Source organism: Phacochoerus africanus, chromosome 13 (assembly GCF_016906955.1).
Source record: "Phacochoerus africanus isolate WHEZ1 chromosome 13, ROS_Pafr_v1, whole genome shotgun sequence".
NCBI lineage: Eukaryota > Metazoa > Chordata > Mammalia > Artiodactyla > Suidae > Phacochoerus > Phacochoerus africanus.
In genome coordinates, this window is record NC_062556.1 from 1248002 (window position 1) to 1270645 (window position 22644).

Genomic DNA, 22644 nt, shown 5'->3' on the forward strand with positions numbered 1-22644 from the left:
AGGGGGGAGGGGGAGGGGAGAGGAGGGGGGAGGGGGAGGGGAGGGGAGGGGAGGAGCCCCGCCCAGGCCCGGAGGGGCGGAGCCAGGCCGCGCAGTGGGAGGGGCTCCGGGCGGGGATGCCGCCCCCCGCAGGTGGGGCCGCGGCTGTGGGAGGAGAGCCATTGGCCAACACCGGCCTTTTTGGGAACAGACCTGGAGTCGTGTACCTGGAGTTGTTTCGTGACCAGCTTTCCTCGGTCACCTGGACCATCCCTCCTCACGCTCCTTAACTGCCTCTAATTAGAAAAAAAAAGTGTCCACTTTTATATCAAAATGTTCCGAGTGGTCAGATACCAAAACATTGAGAGTGCAGCCAAAACAAAGAGGTATATAGTTTATCTTGTGGCAGTGCCAAAATTAATTTGAAAATTTAAAAAAAAAGAAGAAAGAAGAAAAAGAAAAGAAAAAAAGAGGGGGAAAAGGCCAGGCCGGCTCCACCCGAAGCCATTGTAAGGCAGTTTCCTGTCACATGACCGACAGTCCTCCCCGGGGCTCCTTTCCCTTCTCCTCTTACAGCAGCTCTGGGCAAGGCTCCCTCTGCAGAGGGCGCAGGAGGAAATGCACGTGTCGCCTGGGCTGCTGCTCCTGAGGGACGAAAGCCGCAGCCCAGAGCAGGATGGAGGGACGGCAGCCCCACGGCGCCGGGTCCCTGCCTGGTGTCCCCTGGCCTCGACCTGCTTTCCTGGGTGGCAGCGGGCAGTGGAAGGTGAGGGGGTCTCCTCCGGCAGCCAAGAGAGCCTGTGGACCTCAGGGTCCCACTGCCAACGTGGCCCCCAACTTAACACAAAGGGGGCACAGTGTGAGCAGATGGGCTCCATGGGGAGAGGCAGGAAGGTGCAGTGAAGCCCACGGGGACCTAAGCGGACTGCAGAGGACCTGGCAGCAGCAACACAGCCCCAGGGTGACCGTGGGAGGGACCCGGGCAGGGTAGATGCTGGGCACGCCTCCCCAGGACCAGGCCAGTGAGCACAGGGCCTGAGCAAGCTGCCTGGGCAGGGACAGGAGGAGGTCTCCAGCCCCCCACCCCACCCCCACCCCCCCACCACCACTGCCACCCACATGGCCTCTGAGACCGGACGCAGGCTGGGGCACCCCAGCGGCAGCAGCGGCAGTTCCCTCAGAAACCCTGGGGGAGCAGGCAGACACCCTGGGGCCTGCAGAAGGACTGGATCCAGGAGTAACTTGTGTGGTTCATTCAGAAACTTGATTTCTCTGCACCTTTTGGCTCCTCCACTTTTTTTTTTTTTTTTGGTCTTTTTGCCTTTTCTAGGACCACTCCTGTGGCATATGGAGGTTCCCAGGCTAGGGGTTGAATTGGAGGTATAGCCACCGGCCTACACCACAGCCACAGCAACGCGGGATCCAAGCCACATTTGCAACCTACGCCACAGTTCCTGGCAACGCCAGATCCCTAACCCACTGAGCGAGGCCAGGGATCGAACCCGCAATCTCGTGGTTCCTAGTCAGATTCGTTAACCACTGCACCACGACAGGAACTCCTTGGCTCCTCCACTTTTCCTAGGAACCAACCCCCCCATTTACTTGGTGCGTGATCACCAGGGAGCCTGCCTCCAAACCAAGTGCCCACCACTGACTTTTTTCCTTGGGCCAAGATTGGCATAATTGGTCTGTTTGCATGTCTTCCACCTTCATTTAAAGATTTAGTTATTTATTTAGCTTTTTAGGGCTGCACCTGCGGCATATGGAGGTTCCCAGACTAGGGGTCCAATTCGAGCTACATCTGCTGGCCTACACCACAGCCACAGCAACACTGGATCCAAGCCGCATCTTCAACCTACACCACAGCTCAACACCGAATCCTTAACCCACTGAGCGAGGCCAGGGATCAAACCCACATGAATACTAATTAGGTCCTTAACCTGCTAAGCCACGACGAGAACTCCTGTAAGGCCTAAATTTAAGTCATCACATACTAATAATAAGAAGAGCACCCATGGAACAAAATCTGACACTCATAAGCAGAAATTTCTCTTTGCAAGTCCTTAGATCCATACTGAAAGAACAGCTCCTTCCTTAAGAAATATTTATCTATTGGCCTCTTTTCGCTACGGAAATGTTCACAAGTCCTTAGTGATTATGAACATTTAACATGTACATTATGTTATTACACAGGGACGAGTCTTTTCCTTTTCTCAGAAATTTAGTCATGGTCCAAATAAAATGGGAAAAACATGTGTGCACATGCAGCAGATAAACACTCCAGGGAAACATGGAGTTTACTGCGTTCTTACATATGTAGGGTTAGAAATGGCACTTAAGGAGTTCCTGTCCTGGCGCAGTGGAAACGAATCCGACTAGGAACCATGAGGTTGCGGGTTCGATCCCTGGCCTTGCTCAGAGGATCCAGTGTTGCCGTGACCTGTGGTGTTGGTCGCAGACGTGGCTCAGATCTCACGTCGCTGTGGCTCCAATTCAACCCCTAGCCTGGGAACCTCCGTATGCCACAGGTGTGTCCCTAAAAAGCAAAACAAAACCCCCAAACCAAACAAAAAATGGCACCTAAATTAAAAGGGAAAACAACAGGAGACAAGGAAACAGCTGCACCAATAGGACTTCTCTGTGGCTATTACACTGGAATTCTCATCACCTGCTTTATCCAAGATACACCCTACAGGTATGGCTGCTTTCTCTCATTATTTGGTTTCACATTATGACTTTGTAACCAGAATTCTCTGAAAGCAAATCACCCTCTAACCACACAGAAAAAGTCTGACTTGGAAGGTCAGAGAAGGCACAGCTATTTTGCTGTTTTTATTTAAAAAAAAAAAAAAGTCAACCCTTATCACTCGGGATCCCTTATTTCTTCTTTTTTAAAAAGTTGTATTTTGGTTGCACCCACGGCACATGAAAGTTCCTGGGCCAGGGATCAAACCTTTGGCACAGACGTGACAATGCAGAATCTTTAACCCACTGAGCTACCAGGGAACTCCCTGCTTTAAGTTATAAAGTAACACTATACGCCAAACCAGCCGGTTATTTCCGGAGCATTAAATGCAGTAAACAGAATTCTTGCTGCTGGCACTGAACATGAATCAAATGTTGATGGGAACTTACTGGTGTCTCCATGCCTCCGCTTCCCGGATGTGCGGCCGACTGTGCCGGGTGAGCAGCAGCCTGCTTACCTCCTGCACTGCAGTTACTGCTAAGGCATTCCCCGCAGCGAGGTCCCCCCTGTGTCTGGGATCTCGTGCCTGTTTCTCTCCATCAGGCTGAAACACGTCTGCACGGCACGCCGCCTCTGAGCGCCTCTTTTGTTCGCAAGTGATTCAGGGAGGGAGGTTCCGAGCTCGGCTGCTGGGCCGGGCCTCGGCAACCCGACCGTTTCCCCAGGACGGCTGCGGCCTCCTCTCAAAACTGTCCCTTCTCTTTGCCCGGGCGCAGCGCTCAGCATCGCCCCCAGGCCCGCGCTCCCGGAGGGCCGCTCAGAGAGCATCGCCGCCCACGCCGGTGCCCAGCCCGTCCGGGGCAGGGACGCCCCCCACAGCAGCGCCCTGAGTCGCACCACCGGCCCCTCGGAGACACGCCAGCTCTCCGGTCAGGCTCCCCGGGAATGACCCGGCGGAGGGCGGCGGCAGCTTCTGGAAACGAACGAGGGTGCTTCTCTTTGCTCCTGCTCCCGCCACGGCGAGGCCAGGAGCGCGTACTTAAGTTATTTCTAGGGAACCAAAAGGGCTCAAGCCATCCTGACGCGCTGAGCAGCAAGCCCTACGGCTGGGGCGGCCGAGCTCCCAGCCTGCCTGCCGCCTCGGGCACGCGGCGCCGGCCTGCGGGCGCAGGTGGTGACCCAGCGCTGGCTCTCAGAGGCCACTTCATAACCGCACTTGCACCAGTCGCTCCTCCCCAGCTCATTGTCACCCGTCGGGAACCAGCTCCAAGTCCCAGGGCCCTTTACGCAGCGGGGTGAACGCCACGCTGCCCTGACAAGTCACTGGTGCCGCCTCCGCTCACGGGCTCCATTCTTAGGGACCTGACGTGAGGCCGGGTGGCCACCGTTCTGATGATTCCTCAAGGTTTTAACCTCTAGGCTTTTTCATTTCCTTAACGTAGTTACATTTCCTATAACAGCATGTACGCTGTCTTTGAAAACAGGAGAAAGGGGAGGTAAAGAAGAGCCAACTCATGTTAACCACACTCCGCTTAAACAAGTTAAAAACGCACAAACCGGAGTTCCTGTCGTGGCGCAGCGGAAACGAATCCGACCAGTAACCATGAGGTTGTGGGTTCGATCCCTGGCCTCGCTCAGGGGGTTAAGGATCCGGCGTTGCCATGAGCTGTGCTGTAGGCGCAGACGCAGCTCGGGTCTGGTGTGGCTGGGGCTGTGGTGTAGGCCGGCGGCTACAGCTCGGATTCGACCCCTAGCCTGGGAACCTCCATACGCCGCGGGTGGGGTCCTAAAAAGACAAAAGACAAAAAAAAGAAAAGGCACAACCCAAAACAAGTTCAAGGAAGCCAGTCTCTTCCCCCGGGGCAGCTCAGAATAAGCCACATAAACCCCAGAGAAAGGGCTACGGGGAGAGTCCTGTCTTCACGAGGACGCAAGAGAAAGGGCAGGTGACTCCACCCTGACAGCTCAGCAACCTCTGGGTCCTGCCTGAAGAGGAGGGCCGCCAGCGAGACGGTTTTGGAGAGGAGGTGGGAACACTTCAGGGGCCACTTAAGGGCCTTGGGGTTTGAGCCTTGAAACGCTTCTCAGGGGCCCTCTGGTCTCCACCTACTGCCCCGGGGACCACGTACTGTGCCGGCCCCGCGGGCGCCGACGCGCTTCCACCCACCTGGTCACAGCCCGCGTCCACCAGCTCCTGCAGCATCTGCCGGTTCACTTCCGCGGCGGCCGGGGTGCCCGGTTCGTTGGCGAAGGGCAGCAGCGAGTACCTGATCTCCCGCAGGGCTTTCTGGTAGGGCCCGAACTTGGGGGCGGCCCTCAGCTGCTGCTGCCTGGCCGCGGTCTTGCCGCCCAGCGCCTTGGTGTCCAGCGCAGCGTCACTGCCCGGCCCCCCGGGCAGCCCCTGGGCGGGGGCCTTGGACGGCTGCTTTAGCCCCTCGCGAATCTCCTGCAGGCGCTGCCGGCTGTTTCCAGAGTAAGTCGTGGCAGGAAAAGTCTTTGGCCTCATTGTCCGTCCGGTTTCCTTTTACCATAAATACAATCTTCTTAAAGAGTTTTATTATTTTTTTTTCTAAAAAAAGGTCAACAGTATCAGTTAGTTGTAAACACACTTTCAAAACAATTTCCTCTTGAAAGTTTTCTTTCCTTCCATCTTTGCAGTTCCTACAGAGACCCAGAAATGTCCCCGAGTCTTCATTTTAAAGATCATCACCGCCTGAAAAAGAAAGTGGGAAGAAGGTGCTCATTTGTGGGGTTTTGTTTTTTCTTTTTTTGCTTTTAGCTTTTTAGGGCCACAGCATATGGAGGTTCCCAGGCTAGGGGTCCAATCGGAGCTACAGCTGCCGGCCTCCACCACAGCCACAGCAACACAGGATCCGAGCCATGTCGGCGACCTACACCCCAGCTCACGGCAACACCGATGGATCCTTAACCCACTGAACAAGGCCAGGGATCAAACCCACGACCTCATGGACACCTGTCAGACCTGTCACCACTGAGCCACAACAGGAACGCCTCCGCTGTGATTTTCACATCACCTTAACAGCACTTCTTAGAAGTGGACAAGGATGCTAAAAATATTCCTCCAGGAGAGATGACGAACGAACTCGTCAGGCCTGAGACGCGCAGAAGGGCCACTGAGGTCCGCCTGGAGGGCACAGCAGGGCCCCACGGAGCAGGCGGGCCGCCCGCCCGGCCCGCAAGGAAGGGAGTCCCGAACGCTCACGCCTCCTCGTAAGTGCTCCATGCGGGCAAGAACAGCACCCGCAACTGACAGCTCCCTTCAAACACTCGCTCGAGACCCTCCCCACACAAAGCCGCGGCTCCCCCCGTGCGGCTGCAACGAGTTCCCCATAAAACCCGACGGCAGCACCTGAGAGCCCGGCCCGTGGCCACCCGCCGTCGCTGAAAGCAGGTCAACGCGCCGTGTGACGAGAGTTCAAGGGTTTTTAACAAAGCGGTCAACTTTTCCTTGGCATTTTGACCTAAATACTAAAATAACAAGGTCTCTCTTGCAGAAACCAACCCTTCTGCGGACAGCACGAGGGTGTCATGCCGCAACCACACGCTCTGCAGGGGGCTGCGGACCTGTCCCTAGGGTGGGTCACCCACCACCTGGGCGGGGAAGCAGCCTCTGCACCCAGAACCAGGGGTCACCAAGGGTCTTCTCAGCAGCGAGCTGCGCCGACCCCAGGCCTGACGGGCTGCCACGCGGGGATTCAGAATCAGAAACCAGCCCGAGGCCCACGGCAGCTGCTGGTTCCGGGGCTTGTGCGCCAGCGGGCCTTGGGCAGGGGTGTGAGCTCTCCTCCCACTGGGAAACAGGGGACAGCCTGGGACCCGCACGACCTCGTGTCCTCACTGCCGTCACCGCTGTTCAGACGTGAGCTGTCCTGACCGGCACTCAGACCTGCGCGCCCCCCCCCCAGAGCCCACCCAGCAAGTGGACCAGGAGGAACAATCACTTCGGGTTTCAAAGACAAAGGAAAGCTGACCCAAAGCAGAGTATCGTTTAGAAGGAAAGGAACAGGAGTTCCCGTTGTGGCTCAGTGGTAATGAACCCAACTAGTATCCACGAGGACATGGCCTAGACGCCTGGTCTTGTTCAGTGGGTTGGGGATCTGGCGTTGCCATGAGCTGTGGTGTAGGTCACAAAAGCTGCTCAGATCTGGTGTTACTGTGGCTGTGGTGTAGGCCAGCAACTGCTGCTTCAATTTGACCCCTAGCCTGAGAGCTTCCATATGCCTCAAGAGCAAGCCTAAAAAAAGGAAAAAAAAAAGCTGTATAATTTTCTCAACATGAAATTTATAACATCTAATACATGAAATGCGCTGAAATGTCTTTTTTTTTTTTTTTTTTTTTGCTTCGTAGGGCTGCACCTGCAGCATACGTAAGTTCCCAGGCTAGGGGTCAAATCAGAGCTACAGGTGCCTGCCTACAGCACAGCCACAGCCACAGCCACACGGGATCCAAGCCTCGTCTGTGACCTACATCACAGCTCTCAGCAATGCTGGATCCTAACCCACATCCTCATGGATACTAGTGGCGTTCGTTTCCGCTGAGCCACGACCAGAACTCCCAGGCACCAGTCCTTTAGGGCAGAGTCTGGAAGCCAGCTGGATGGGGGCTGGAAGGGATGAAGTGGGGACACTCCAGGTGGATGATGGGGCCTGGGTGACCAGCAGCAACTACCCCCCCCCCACCACCACCACCACCACCGGGGAGGCCTGTGACCCACGTGCTAGGTGGTTCTCATGGCAGCAGCAGGCTGTGACAAGCCTTGGGCCACCGCCAAGGACACCAGCAGGATGAAGAGGGAGCATCTGCTTTACCCTCGGCCCCTGGAGGTGGCCCACGTGGAAGCGAAGGGCTGCAGACGTCGGAGGGCTCTCCCGAAGCCACCTGAAGGGAGAAGTCCGGGAGACAGGACGCAGTGCGGCCTGCTGGTGTGGGGAGGGGGGCGTAACGTTTTCAGCTGTACTTTTACGTTGCTCTGGTTTTCTTTTTTTGTAAGTACAGCTGATTTACAGCGCTGGGCCAGAGGCGGCGTGCTTTTTAAAGAGCACACATGCAAGGTCGACGCACATCACAGAGCACCAGACCTGGGGGGGCAGCGAAGCCCCCGAAGGCTGTGCCCGCGGAGCACTGCAGCCTGCACCCCTCCCCCGGCAACTCTCCAGGGCAGGTGCCCCAAGCTCCCTGACCCCTCGGCATGCCAGGACACCAGGTGGCTCCTAGCTGGTGCTGCTGCCTCCGGGGTCACCCATCCCGCGTGGCTCCGGCTGGGGCTGAGGTCAGGAGTGCGTGGCCCAAGACTCACAGCCATGACCTTGACCAAGGCCATCTGGGGAGTTAGGGTGGGTCACGCGGCCCTGATGCAGGATAAAGGCCCCCCCACCAGGAGAAGTCTTGTGACCTCACGGCCCTGATGAACACCAGCAGGTTCCCGGGGTCCTGAGGGCAGCGGCCACCCTCTCAGACACACCCAACACCACGAACTTGTCACCCAGCCAAGGTTAGGGCGGGAGGGGTGCAGGCACAAGCCTTGGAGGAGGCCAATATCACTGAGGTTCCCAGAAGTTGTGTGTGACACGTGCTGCGTGGCTTTCTCAAGGAGGTAACTACTGTTGCCACCCAGGTACCCTGAGGGTGGTCCAGCGTCTCGCATGAGGACCTGCCACGTGAGGTGCGCCCTTGAGCAGTGCACAACCTGAGCATCCACACACGGTGGCCCTGTTAGCAGCCCAGGCTTGCAGAAGAAGCCTCTGATTTAAGAAGCTCACAGTCCAAGGTGGGCAGGCAGAAAGTCAATTAGCTAAACGAGTATAACAGTGGTAACAATAAAAGCTCCCTCCAAGACTTATGGGGTCCAAACTAGAGCAGCAGCTGAGGGTAGGAGAAGCACATGGACGCAACAGCACTTTAGGGACAGAACCCACAAGAGTGGGTGGTGCACACCAGAGGCCTGCTGGGAAGAGCGGGGCTGAGCTTCTGTTTAGGGACCAGGGGCAATGATGCAGCCGTGCTGAGCCAAGCCCACCCTCCGGACGTGGCATGGAGGCCTGGGCTGGCTGGGGAGGCTGACTGCAGTTTCCAGGTGAAGGGAAGCTCGGCCGGAGGAGGGCAGCCCAGCCCCCAGCCCCGGCTGCACTGGGCTAGCGCCTCCCCTCTCGGAGCCCCCATCTGCTAGTGAACAAGCTCCAGGGGACAGGCTGCTCCCCCAAGGGGCCGCTACGGGGGAGATCAATGCACCCGCCAACAGAGCCAGGAGGCCGGGCAGGCCCGCGGGGAAGGGAGGAGAGAGGGCATTTCGCGCCCCCAGGCGCCCCTCTCTGAACGAGCACTTGGTAACCACGTTCAAGGAGTTAAAGCAGCTCTCCTTCTCCTTCAAGGAGAGAAAAGCAGAGAGGCAAAGCCGAGCCGGGCTCAGGAAACACGTGCCGCAGCCAGGCCCAGGGGCAGCTCAGAGTAGCACGTGTCCACACTCGGGCTGAATCTGTGCGGCTGTCCAAGCTAAAGAGACCCAGCCCTTCCCGAGCTTGACCTTGGCGAGGTCGCCCTCCCTGCCCAGGATGCCCGCTCCCAGCCTGGCTCACCGACCCGAGGACCACTTCCCGCCCACCCGTCTCAGGGACCCTGCTGTCACTCACAGACCCCATGGTGCCAGCAAGTGCTGTTATCCTCCTGAACCGCCTGGGGCTGCGCGAGGTGGCCCTCAGGGGCCGGCAGTGCCTGTCCTCTGCGGTCCCACTCGGTCCCACTCCCAGTCTGACGAGACACAGAACCATTATCAAAGGTACAGAACAATGGAATGAAGTGTTTTGGGGCCACACCTGAGGCCTAAGGAAGCTCCTGGGCCAGGGATCGAACTTGCGCCACAGATGTGACTACGGCGAATCTTTAACCTGCTGCACCACGAGGGAACTCCTGGACGGAACGGTGTTCGTTTGCTTCTGAAAGGGCAGCCGATTTACAATCCTGTGCCAGTGTCCTGGATGCAGCTCTGACATCGTGCTGAGCGAAAAGAGCCCGAAGCAGAAGGGCCAGTCCCGAGGGACGCCCCCGGCACGGGGCCCGGGGCACAAGCCACTCCCGAGAGACGAGGCCGCACGGGGCTGCCGGGGCTGGGGGGGGGCAGCCGCTTCTCGCGGACAGACAGGTTTCCGCCGGGGATGAGGCAAGAGTGCCGGGTACACGCTGCAGCTGCCGGCGTGCATTTAATGCCACCAGATGGTAGCCGTGCGGGCGAGATGCTAAGTACCACGCACATCTGACCTCAACAGAAAGACGGGCAGAAAACTCATCCAACTGCTCACATCCACCGAACCAGTGCTGGAACTGGGGCCCGTCTCCACACGAGGAAAAGACGGAAGCTGGGGGCTCGTGCAGGCAGAGGGCCGACTCCCCTCCCAGGAGGCCTGCCCCCCGCCCAGGACACAGAAACACCGGCGGGGCGCGGCTTCCGCAGACGCGGGAGCTTTTAAGACCTCATGTGTCCCCAACATTCCAATTATAAAGCCAGCAGCACAGGAGCGAGGACCTTTCTGGGCTGAAGTCTGTGTTCACACACGAGCTAAGAAACACCAGGTGCCCGTGCCTTACACACGATCCAGATCAGACGTCCTGGTTTCTTTCCTCCCCACTCCAACCCCAAAACTTCATTATAAAATTCTCAGGAGTTCCCATTGTGGCTCAGTGGTTAACGAATCCGACCAGGAACCATGAGGTTGCAAGTTCGATCCCTGGCCTTGCTCAGTGGGTTAAGGATCCGGCGTTGCCGTGAGCTTTGGTGTAGGTTGCAAACCAGGCTTGGATCCCGAGTTGCTGTGGCTCTGCTGTAGGCCAGTGGCTACAGCTCCGACTGGACCCCTAGCCTGGGAACCTTCATATGCTGCGGGAGCAGCCCCAGAAATGGCAAAAAGACCAAAAACAAACAAATAAATAAATAAATAAAATTTTCAAACAGGTGTTCTTGTCTTGGCACAGCAGAGGCAAGTCCAACTAAGGAACCATGAGGTTGCAGGTTCGATCCCTGGCCTCACTCAGTGGGTTAAGGATCTGGCATTGCTGTGGCTGTGGGGCAGGCCAGTGGCTGTAGCTCTGATTGGACCCCTAGCCTGGGAACCTCCCTATGCCACGTGACAGCCCTATAAAAGACACACACACACACACAAAAGATAAAATTTTCAAACATACAAAAAAGCTGAAAGAATTACTCAGGGACCCCCCCCCCAAAACCTTCGCCCTGGGGAAGCTGCTGTGTGCAGGCAGACAGGAGGCCTCCCCATCCATCCTCCTCCCACCTCAGCCTCCGGGAACCTGTCCTTCTAGGTGAGTAGAGGACACCTCCGGGCAGCTGTCCCTGCCTGAGGACTAGGCGAAGGATGGGACCTTCCTTCCTCAGCTGGAGACAAATTCAGGGAGTGGAGAGAGGACTTCAGTGTAGAATTTAGGGCCACATGTGGACACACGGATTTCATTCTGCTCTTACTAAGGTCAGTCAGCCTGCGGATGACCACAGCGGGCTGTCCTTATGGCGTGAGAAGTTTGTTTTTGTTTTTTCACTTTTATTTATTTGTGTCTTTTTAGGGCCACACCTGTAGCATATGGAAGTTCCCAGGCTAGGGGTCAAATGGGAGCTACTGCTGCCAGTCTATGCGACAGCCACACCAAATCCAAGTCGCATCTGCAACCTACACCACAGCTCAAGGCAACACCAGATCCTTAACCCACTGAGCGAGGCCAGGGTTCGAACCGGCATCCTCATGGATGCTAGTCTGATTCACTTCTACTGAGCCACGATGGGAACTCCAAGAGCTTGTATTTTATTTATTTATTTACTTACTTACTTACTTACTTAGGTCTTTTTAGGGCTGCACCTGTGGCATACAGAGGTTCCCAGGCTAGGGGTCGAATTGGAGCTGCAGCCACCAGCCTACACCACAGCCACAGCAACTCGGGATCCAAGCCCCGTCTGCAACCTACACCACAGCTCAAGGCAACGCCGGATCCTTAACCCACTGAGCGAGGCCAGGGATCAAACCTGCGTCCTCATGGATGCCAGCTGATTCATTTCTGCTGAGCCACGATGGGAACGCCAAGACCTCGTATTTTAGACTTTAGTTTGACAATTGATTTCACAGCCAAATTATGAACTTCTGAAAGAATTTTTCCTAAGATTATTCATCAGTCAGGACTGCAACTGGGAGAAAGCTATTCTGTCACATTACTGCATCATTTTAATCAGCTCTCATCAAGAATTTTATAAACACGACCCGCAGGCCTCAGAGATGGGTCTGTAGAAGATGGGGGTATCCCACGAAGTAACCCTAATTTGGAAATTTCTTAGGAAGCATCAACTGATTTAAATACACCTTCAAAGAAACGAGAGGACAGTGGAATTTTAAAACTGCAATACAACTACGAAAACAAAAACATCTCATTTTCAAATCTGGAGCTGAGACAATTACTAAACCCCATTCCTAGTACAGGTGGCTCCTGGGAGAACTTAGTATGAGAGCAGTATTTTCAGCGTTCCTTAATTTGGCCCTACCAAGCCCAATTCCAGTTTTCAATCCAACCCTGGAAAATGCTATCAGATGCTCAAGAATTTTCATTCCAACGCCTCCAAGTGCTTCACAAACCGCACTGGCTGCCAAACACACACTCGGCACCAACTAAGGAACCAGCCTAACCCATGGCTCATGAGACCCACACCAGTGACACACGGCATTTCCTGGGCCCAAAATTCCAGTTATTATTTAAATCATATCCTTAACATCATTAACCAGCAAGGCCGAAATCAGGCAGCCGGGCCAGGCCTCCAGCCCAATGCTGAATGTCAGAATGATAAACTGCCACGCCAGAGTTCCCGTCATGGCTCAGTGGTAACGAGCGCGACTAGTATCCATGAGGACGCAGGTTCGATCCCTGGCCTTGCTCAGTGTGTTAAGGATCTGGCGTTGCTGTGAGCTGCGGTGCAGGTAGCAGACGCGGCTCAGATCTGGCGTGGCTGCGGCTGTGGTGTAGGCCGGCAGCTGTAGTCCCGGTGGGACCCCCAGCCTGGGAACTTCCATGTGCTGCGGGTGTGGCCCTAGAAAGAAGAAAACACAGAAGTGCACCCCTGGAAGGACCAGGCTATAAGTACATTTATCGCTGACCGAACAGAATGGGTGTCCTTATGCTCAATTCCACAGCCCAGCAGGGTCTGCAGCCTCTGAGAAGCCTCGCTGCCTCTGGACCCTCTACCCTCCAAGGGTCAGAAATCCCCCCACCAGGGAGTCAGGACGCCCAGGCCATTTGAGAATCACTGCTGTAGGCACAGATGACACATGACCGTCCAAGGACTCCAGGGCACAGGCGTATCTGGAGAAAACCACCCAGAGCAAAGGGTCATTTCACCAAGATGGGGAAGACAAGGGCTCTGAGTTTTTTGGGGGTTTTTTTTGCCTTTTTGCCCTCTTTAGGGCCATTCTCACCACACACGGAGGCCCCCAGGCTAGGGGTCCAATCAGAGCTGCAGCCACCAGCCTACGCCAGAGCCATAGCAACTTGGGATCCAAGCCACATCCTCGACCCACACCAGAGCTCACAGCAATGCCGGATCCTCAACCCACTGAGCAAGGCCAGGGATCGAACCCGCAACCCCGGGGTTCCCAGTCGGATTCGCCAACCACTGTGCCACAACGGGAACTCCTGAAGGGCTCTGATTTGATGGAGGAAGTGTGAAGCTATTCTTGGAGTTTGGGACTTCCCGGGAAAAGGCTCAAACACGGAAGAGAAAGACAGACAGGCAGACAATGTCGGGGAGGGGCAGGCGCTGGCTGGGGGCACTGGACGAAAGCACACGCGTGACACTCGGGAGGCCGGATGGAGTCGCACGCTCGTCCTTCGCTCTTCTGCCCAGACAACTGCCTGGGGACAGGCAGGTCCGCCTCCATCAAGGCCAACAGACCTTCCGAGAAGACTCTGACCCTCCGCCCTCATCCATTCCTGTGGCGTCCGCCGCAGCGTCGGGACAGTCACCAGAACAGGAGTTGTCACTGGGCCCCAGAAAAATCCCTACAAATGCCAAACACTGGCTCACGTATTCAATTGACTTTACTTATTTATTTATTTATTTTCAAGGAGAAAACGATAGCTTTATTATTTTGCCAGGCAAAGGAGGACACAGCAGACTAATGCTTTAAATACTGCGCCCTCAATTAACTTTAAAAACCAACTGTCGGCATTCCCATTGTGGCTCAGTGGTGGCGTACCCGACTAGGATCCATGAGGTTGAGGGTTCCATCCCTGGCCTCCCCCAGTGGGTTAAGGATCCGACATTGCCGTGAGCTGTGGTGTAGGCTGCAGACACGGCTCGGATCCCAAGTGGCTTTAGCTGTGGCGTAGGCCGGTGGTTACAGCTCCAATTTGACCCCTAGCCTGGGAACTGCCATATGCCACAGGTGTGGCCCTAAAATAAAATAAAACAAAATAAATGTCACAATTAGGTTGATGTGGTCTAGACGGCGAGATAAAGTTCTCATGTAATGATCAGCAAACATTAAGCACTGTCAAACTTCCATCCTAATTTTAGCCCCATAACCATTATCTTCATTTCAACATTACCTTGTTTTAATAATCCTTTCAACATGAAGCTGTAAATCAAAGAGCACCAGCCTTAAAGGTACTGAGAGAACAACTAACAGGGAACTGAGCAGCCAAGCAGGGCTATCTCCACACTGGGGAGTCTTCACTGGTGGCCCTCCGTGTGCCACCAGCACACAGTGGGAATGTGACCCTGGACCTGGGAGGCCCAGTTCGGTCCAGAGGAATTAGTAAGCAACAGGCTTTTTTTTTTTTTTTTTTTTTAAGGAGGAACATTCAGAAAATCTTTCATGCTGAAAGTTAGTCACTTTAGAAGTTTTCAAACCCAACCTCTTCGTTCTGTTGTTCAGACTATTTTGCTTCTTTTTAGAGGTGATTTACAGTCAAAGCAAAGTTAAATGCACTGAATTTATCTTCTGTATTTATTTCAACCTATTATCTTTACAAAATCAGTAAGGAATATTAGAAGTTTCACTTTTTTTTGGGGGGGGGGTCTTTTTGCCTTTTCTAGGGCTGCTTCCTGCAGCATATGGAGGCATATCAGAACACACACACCCCCAAATTTCCCTGGCAACTGATGAACCAACCTGATGTCAATTCCCCCTTAAAGTGGTAGCCTCCTTCTCCCCCAAGTAGGGAAGCTGCTGCCAAGTTCAGCCGACCACGGTGGGGTGTTGCTCCAGGACCTTTTGCTTCTGTTCCCAGGCTAGGGGTCGAATGGGAGCTGTAGCTGCCAGCCTACACCAGAGCCACAGCAACTCGGGATCCCAGCCTCATCTGCAGCCTACACCACAATTCACGGCAACACCGGATCCTCAACCCACTGAGCAAGGCCAGGGATCGAACCCCCAACCTCATGGTTTCTAGTCGGATTCATTAACCACTGCCCACAACGGGAACTCCAGAAGTTTCACATTATTACAATCATGAAACAAAATATAACAGCAGCTTTTAAAAAACTGTTAGTCTGGGTTTTCCAATACAGATCAGCACCCCCCCCCCTAATTTCCCCCAAATCCTTCCAGTGTGTTCATGGCAAATGTCTCAGCTCCAACACCTCTCCTCACCCCCACCCCACCCCCATACAGCAGGATTTAGGAGCTTCTGGGGGGGCTGGCTATTTACACCACAGTATTTAAAACAATAAGGCATCTTAGTGTACAAACATTCCCCTCCCACCATCCCTGTGATGTGCTGAGAAATATGCACAGCCCCGATTTACACCTAAATCAAAAAACTATTTCGAATTAGATGGAGAGACTAGAAGAATCCTTTCCAGTTCAAAAATCCCAAGATTCTAGCCATTCACCCTAATAACGTCTCATGACACCTTCTGCTCAGATGTTTCAAATTGCTTGACATTTTGAGACTAAATGGTCCACAGTTTTAATTTCAAAGGAATGCTGCCATATTCATTACACAGTGCTCTATATACCTGGATAATGAGACCGAATTTTACGAGAGACTGAATCACAGTGTCTTGTTCATTATAATCTAAAACAGACTTTTTTAAACAGTCTGTACACTCTTGTTCTGAAGCTTTTCTGGTTATTACCTTATTAATACTTTCTCGGTTACTACCTTGTTAATACAATCGCAAAAGAAAAAACCTTGAGGATACAGAGCAGCTCAGTCTCCTGATCTAGCACTCAAAAACGGTGCCCCCTCCCAAAAAAAAAGCTGGCCCATCACGCAGGGGCGTTAAGATGAGATTCAGCGGAAAAATGCAGCACGATCTACTGAGCGCACATTTCCTGATAAAAAGCAGGAGTTCCTTTCTGCATTACTGACCGAAGGCCTGTCAAGAACTAGGTTAAAACGCAAACTGAGCACCTGCGCGAACATCACACATTTCGCGACTTTCCGCCCAGGCTTCTGCACTCGAGCTTCTGAGCGGAATGCGGGCAAGGCTTCCTCCGCAAACGGAGGTGCCCGCTGAACACTTTCGGGGCCCGAGCTGCGCGGCCGGCGACCTTACCTGCCGACTCGGAGCGCACGCAGCCTGCGCCGCAGCCGAGGCGGAGAAACTTTTAAAAGTCCGGGTTCTGCTCCGCCAGGCGCCCCTCCCCTCCATCCACTCCGGGTCAGATCCGTCCACACCGCCGGCCCGGCGCACAAAGTGCACTTTCCGGTCCCACCCGAGGCCTGCGGGCGTGTCACGCCGGGACCCCTGCCCTCCGCCCGCCCCCGAGGCGCCCGAGTCCCGCCCGCGAGCGCCAACCGGGTCGGACCCCGCGGCCGGGGCCGGGCGGGCGGCGAGCGCGGGGGAGGCCGCGGGCCGCCGGGGTGGGGGAGGGGTGGAGGTCGGAGGTGAGGTGGGGGCGGGGTGGGGGCCGCCCCGCCCGCGGGGGGCCCGAGGTGGGGGGGGGGGCGACCCGCCCGCCGAGGGCCGAGGAGGGGCCCGCAGGGCCAGCGGCCCCGCCCGCCCGCCCGTCCCGAGCGCGCGTCCCAGTCGGAGTCCGGACCCCGCCGGGCCGAGCCCGGGGGCCGCCCCGACGCCCGCCCGCCCGCCCGCCGGCTCACCTCGGCGCCGTCTACGCGGTGCGCGGCCGCCTGGCCCGCAGCTCCGGGGCGTCGCGCGGGGACGCCGGGCCCGGGGGCGCCGGGCGGGCGGGCGGCCCCATCTTCCGGCGCTCGCGCCGCGGCCCTGCGCGCACCGAGCGGGACATTCGCTACATTGTTGGCATTCCTCGGGCGTCACGTGACCGCCGCGTCACCGCCGCCCGCCCCGCCCCGCCCCGCCTGCCCGGCCGCCGGGGGAGACCGCGCGGGCCGACGGCCGCACCTGCCCCGCCCTGCGGCCGCCGCGTGAAAGGCCAGGGCGGCTGCCTTCTGGGCGGACAAGCTCCGGGCCGGGCTGGAGGGAAACTGCCTGAGGTCACGACCCCGCTCCCCGCGCTGACCGCTCGGCTGCTGTCCTGCAGCGGGGACGCCAGGTGTCGTCGGCGCACCTGCGCCCGCTGCACCTCGACGCGCAGCTCGCGCCTCCCCTGCACCCGCCCCCGCCCCCCTGCGGACCCCGAGGGACCTCGACGCGCAGCCCGCGCCTCCCCTGCACCCACCCCACCCCCGCTCACCTGCGGACCCGCTCTCGCCCCTCGAGGAGCCGCCCGCGCCTCCCCAGGGCCCAGCCGGGCGCTCACCTGCGGCCCCAGGCTCAGGCCCGACCACGCCCCCTCCGCCTGGCCCCCGCCTGGGATCTGGCGGCCCTCCTGCCCTCGAGTGCGGTTAAAGGTCCTGCCCTGGCCCTGCCTTCAGCGATATAAACAGCACTCAATAAAAGAAAGACAAGGGACAGGGAAGGAATGTAATGGACTTTAAAATTTTTGCGTAAAACACCGAATCAAATTGTGAGTTTGTAATAGTGAAAACTCAGGAAGAACCTAAAAGTCCAACAACAGGGAATAGGGGAAAAGTAAAATATGTAAGATAAATCAGTGAACGAACTAGCTGAACTCTTCAAAGGATAAATGATTGTAGATAGAACTTCCACATGCCCCAAGAGAGGCCCAAATTAAAAAAAAAAAAAAAAAAGGAAACACCCTATCTGGAGTTTCCTTACAGGAGTTGTGTTGTCACTGCTGTGGTGCCGGTTTCATCCCTGGCCCTGGAACTTCTGCAAAAGAAGAAACATCTTTAGGGTAGGCCCCTTTGTGGCTCAGCAGTAACTAAACCAACTAGAATCCGTGAGGATGCAAGTGCAATCCCTGGCCTCGCTCAGTGGGTTAAGGATCTTGGGTTGCCTTGAGCTGTGGTGTAGATCACAGGGGAGGCTTGGATCGGGCATCGCTGTGGCTGTGGTGTAGGCCGGCAGCTGCAGCTCCCATTCAACTCCTAGCCTGGAAACCTCCATATGCCATAGCTGCAACCCTAAAAAGACCAAAAACAAAAAACAAAAAAAGAGAGGGAGGAACATCTTTAAAAATGTTTCATATGGAGTTCCCATCGTCTATCAGCAGTAGCGAACCTGACTAGCGTTCCTGAGGAGCAGCTTTGATCCCTGGCCTCACTCAGTGGGTTAAGGATCTGGCGTTGCTGTGAGCTGTGGTGTAGGCCTGAAGCTTCAGCTCCAATTTGACCCCTAGCCTAGGAACTTCCATATGCCACAGGTGCAGCTGTTAATAAAAAAAGAAAGATGAGTTCCCGTCATGGTGCAGTGGTTAACAAATGTGACTAGGAACCATGAGGTGGCAGGTTCAATCCTTGGCCTTGCTCATTGGGTTAAGGATCTGGTATTGCCGTGAGCTGTGGTATAGGTTGAAGATGAGCCTCGGATCCTGCGTTGCTGTGGCTCTGGCTAGACCGGTGGCTACGGCTCTGATAAGACCCCTAGCCTTGGAATCTCCATATGCCTCGGGTGCGGCCCAAGAAAAAACAAAAAGACAAAAATAAATAAATAAATAAAAAGAAAGAAAGAAAGACAGTGACAAAACAGAGTACAGGATCTAATTTGGTGAAACAATATAAGTATACGTATTTTTATTTATGCTATATACCTAAAAGTATATGACATATTATATATTACACATTGTATAAAACACACACATATAAAACATACCTATATGTGTTTATATATACACACACACACACACACACGTGTGTGGCTTTTTTATTGTTGTTTTGTCTTGTTTTTGTCTTTTTAGGGCTGCACCCACAGCACATGGAGGTTCCCAGGCTCAGGGTAAAGTCGGAGCTGTAGCCACTGATCCACGCCACAGCCACAGCAACGCAGCACCTGAGCCACATCTGCAGCTGCACCACAGCTCACGGCAACACCAGACCCTTAACCCACTGAGCGAGGCCAGGCATGGAACCTGTGTCCTCATAAATGCCAGTCAGATTCGTTTTTGCTGAGCCATGATGGGAACTCCGTGCGTGCGTGCGTGCGTGCGTGCGTGCGTGTCTGTGTGTGTTTTAGGTCCAAGAAAGCCTGCAGACAAATTATTTACAGTGGTAATCTCTGGATATAGTGATTCTGGCTGGTTTTTTTCCTGATACTTCTTTAATTTTTATTTTTTTAAATTTTTCTCTGTCTTTTTGTCTTTTCTAGGGCCACACTTGTGGCATATGGAGGTTGCCAGGCTAGGGATCTAATCGGAGCTGTTGCTGCCAATCTATGCCAGAGCCACAGCAACGCCATATCTGAGACTCATCTTCGACCTACATCACAGCTCACGGAGACACCAGATCCTTAACCCACTGAGCAAGGCCACCACTGAGCAAGGCCAAGGATCGAACCCACAACCTCATGGTTCCTAGTCAGACTCCTTAACCACTGAGCCATGACAGGAACTCCTGTCCTGACACTTCTTTTTTTTTTTTTTTTTTGTCTTTTTGCCATTTTCTTGGGCCGCTCTCATGACATATGGAGGTTCCCAGGCTAGGGGTCGAATTGGAGCTGCAGCCCCCGGCCTACGCCAGAGCCACAGCAACGCGGGATCCGAGCCGCGTCTGCAACCTACACCACAGCTCACGGCAACGCCGGATCGTTAACCCACAGAGCGAGGGCAGGGACCGAACCCGCAACCTCATGGTTCCTAGTCGGATTCGTTAACCACTGCACCACGACGGGAACTTCTGTCCTGACACTTCTAAATAGGGTCCTTAACTCTTTAAATGAAATAATCAGAAGTTCATCCACACAACGCATCCAGCTGAGAAGGGGAGAAAGGAGAGGGAACACAAGCCCTGCTGAGCACAAAGCCCGTGGCAGTGGCAGCCTCACTGGGCATAAATCAATGGATCAACATCCGTGTATTATGCATGTATATCAGGTGTTGCCCGAAACTCGTGTATTATCTCATTTAGTCCCCTCAAAATCTATGCTGTTATCCCCATTTTATAGAAGAGTATCCTAAATCACAGAGAACCCAACAAACAAACCCCACAACACTCAAAAGATCTGGGATTCAATCCTTGGTGGATCCGAATCCAGAGCTCAGAAACAGCCTTAAATGACGAGACTCCTCGGGTAGTGTCCGTCGGCATGGCCTCAAGGTGCTGACCAAAGAGGAAACTGAAGCCAAGTCAGCACACTTTCCCTTTGTCTGAGGGGCGAGGATTGGTCTTTGGGGCGCAGGGAAGAGGGGCCCAGGGCCCCCAGCCCCACCCGGAGCAGAGCCTGAGGCCCCAGGCACCAGCACCACCTCCCCTGCAGATGTAGGGCCAGGATGTTTTAGGGTCCTCCCCAGGCACTTGGCTAAAAAAGATTACTTGGCTTTTCAAAACTCTACGTAAAGCAAGAGCGGGAGTTCCCGTGGTAGCTCAGCGGTAAAGAACCTGACCAGCATCCACGAGGATGAGGGTTTAATCCCTGGCCTCCCTCAGTGGGTTGAGGATCCAGAACTGCCACAAGCTGCCATGAGGTCGCAGATGTGGCTTGGATCCGGCGTTGCTGTGGCTGTGGCATAGGCCGGCAGCTGCAGCTCCAATTCTACCCTACATAGAGGAGAACTAGGGCCTTGTGATGCTGTTTCGACCATTAAAACACTTCTGCTTCTTCGCAGCGGATTTATATTACTGGAAATCAGACTTATGGAAAAGTGGATTATTATTTTTTTGAGAGTAGCGGATTAATAGATAGCAGATGAAAAACCAGAAACGTTTCAGAGCTTCTATTTTTTTAAGCCTTTATTTACTAACTTACTGTTAGGTTTCTTTTTTTCATTTTTTTGTTTTTGTTTTTGTGTTTTGCTTTTTAGGGCCGCACCCACAGCACATGGAGGTTCCCAGGCTAGGGACAGAATCAGAGCTACAGCTGCTGGCCTACACCACAGCCACTGCAATGCCAGATCCGAGCCAAGTCTATGACTTACACTACAGCTCATGGCAACGCTGGATCCTTAACCCACTGAGCAAGGCCAGGGATCGAACCCGCAACCTCATGGTTCCTAGTCGGATTCGTTAACCACTGAGCCACGACGGGAACTCCCCAGGTTTCTTTTTAAAGTTATTTTATTTTATGTTTTCAGTTGTGGTTAATAATACCTAACACAAATGGTTACCAACTTAACCATTCTTGAGCGAAGAAACTCAAATATTTTCTACAATAACGAAAACAATATTGACACTGGGGAGGAGGAAGTCCTCGGGATTAAAGTTCAATTCTTACATGTGTTTTCCAGGATTAAAATCTTGACAGAGTAAAGTTTCTCCAATTTTAATTTGCTTCTAATGGCTTTAAGCCATCTTGGAAAACAGAGTTCCCTGGGGATTTGGGTAAAAACCTCGAGTGGATGTTTAGGGGAAGGCCCAGGGTCACAGCAGGCCTTCCAGGGTGGCCACTCGGCCGGGCTCTGCAGACCTGCCTGCCCAGCGCCTCGGACACAGCCCTTGGCTTCGTTCTCCAAATAGCCGCTCTGCTTCTCAGACGTGTGATGAAGTCTGTGCTTGCATAAGTCAGAATTGCTCAATAATTTCAGATTTGTTCCCAGAAGCTTCCAAAGAAACACTGTCCAAGATAAAAATCACAGTCTGCGTTGAACGGATTCTTCCGTTGACACTTTGCATTACGAAGGGACAACTGATGAAACAAACTCTTCTTTCCTTATCACATCTTCCTCCGTTCATTTACTTGTATTTCATTTGGCTGCAGTTTCTGTTTCCTTTGCAGACACGAGCAGACTGTTTTTGCATCTGGAATTGAAAGAAAAATCCCACCGCCAAAGTCTATGTTCTCCTGTGTGTTCTAAAACCTGCCATTCGGATTTTTAATTTTTTGGCGTAAACACTATTTTTTTTTTGTCTTTTTGTGTTTTCTAGGGCCGCCCCCTCGGCATATGGAGGTTCCCAGGCTAGGGGTCGAATCGCAGCTGTAGCCACCGGCCTACGCCAGAGCCACAGCAATGGTGGATCCAAGCCGCATCTGCAACCTACACCACAGCTCACGGCAACGTCGGATCCCTAACCCACTGAGCAAGGCCAGGGATCGAACCTGCAACCTCATGGTTCCTAGTCGGATTCGTTAACCACCGCGCCACGATGGGAACTGCTGGAGTCAACACTGCTAAAACTCGTTTGGGGAAGAACAAGAAGTGTGAGGCTCAAATGCTTGTCTCAACAGAATCAACTTCTACAGTAAAATGCACATTTCCAAAGGGAAATACCTGAGCCAAACTAAACTGACAAGGCGTGTTTGCGTAAATGTAAAAGGAACATTTTCATGGTCTATTTTTAACTTTTGATGCACAATCAACTGCTAAAGGCTATTTTGGGTGGTCGGAACTGTGGCTCTGAAGACCCTGTATTTTGCTTTATCAGCCACATCTGAAAAGAGAAGCTGCGTTATCGTCAGATGCTGGATGAATGGGTTTTGCTCATTGATGAGATTATGCTATGGTGACTTTACAAGCTTAAGTGGAAGGAGGCCAGGGACACAGGCTGCCGAAGTGGCC

The 22644-nt window shown here is 54.2% G+C and overlaps 1 protein-coding gene across 4 annotated transcripts in view; it reads right to left on the reverse strand.

Annotated features, from left to right (window-relative positions):
* The window catches only part of LATS2 (large tumor suppressor kinase 2), a 40978-nt gene extending 24048 nt beyond the window's left edge, over nucleotides 1-16930 (reverse strand). Inside the window, exons 1-2 of one of the 4 annotated variants that reach the window (XM_047755749.1) lie at nucleotides 16775-16930; nucleotides 4833-5378 (exon numbers count right to left, since the gene is read on the reverse strand). In XM_047755749.1, the coding sequence (XP_047611705.1) occupies nucleotides 4833-5171 (339 nt within the window). In that variant the 5' untranslated portion in view covers nucleotides 5172-5378; nucleotides 16775-16930. Of the gene's footprint in view, nucleotides 1-192; nucleotides 401-4832; nucleotides 5379-16774 lie in introns of those variants that run through there. The other 3 variants (XM_047755751.1, XM_047755752.1, XM_047755750.1) reach the window with 3 other exon arrangements.
* Between the last annotated feature and the right edge of the window lie 5714 nt (nucleotides 16931-22644).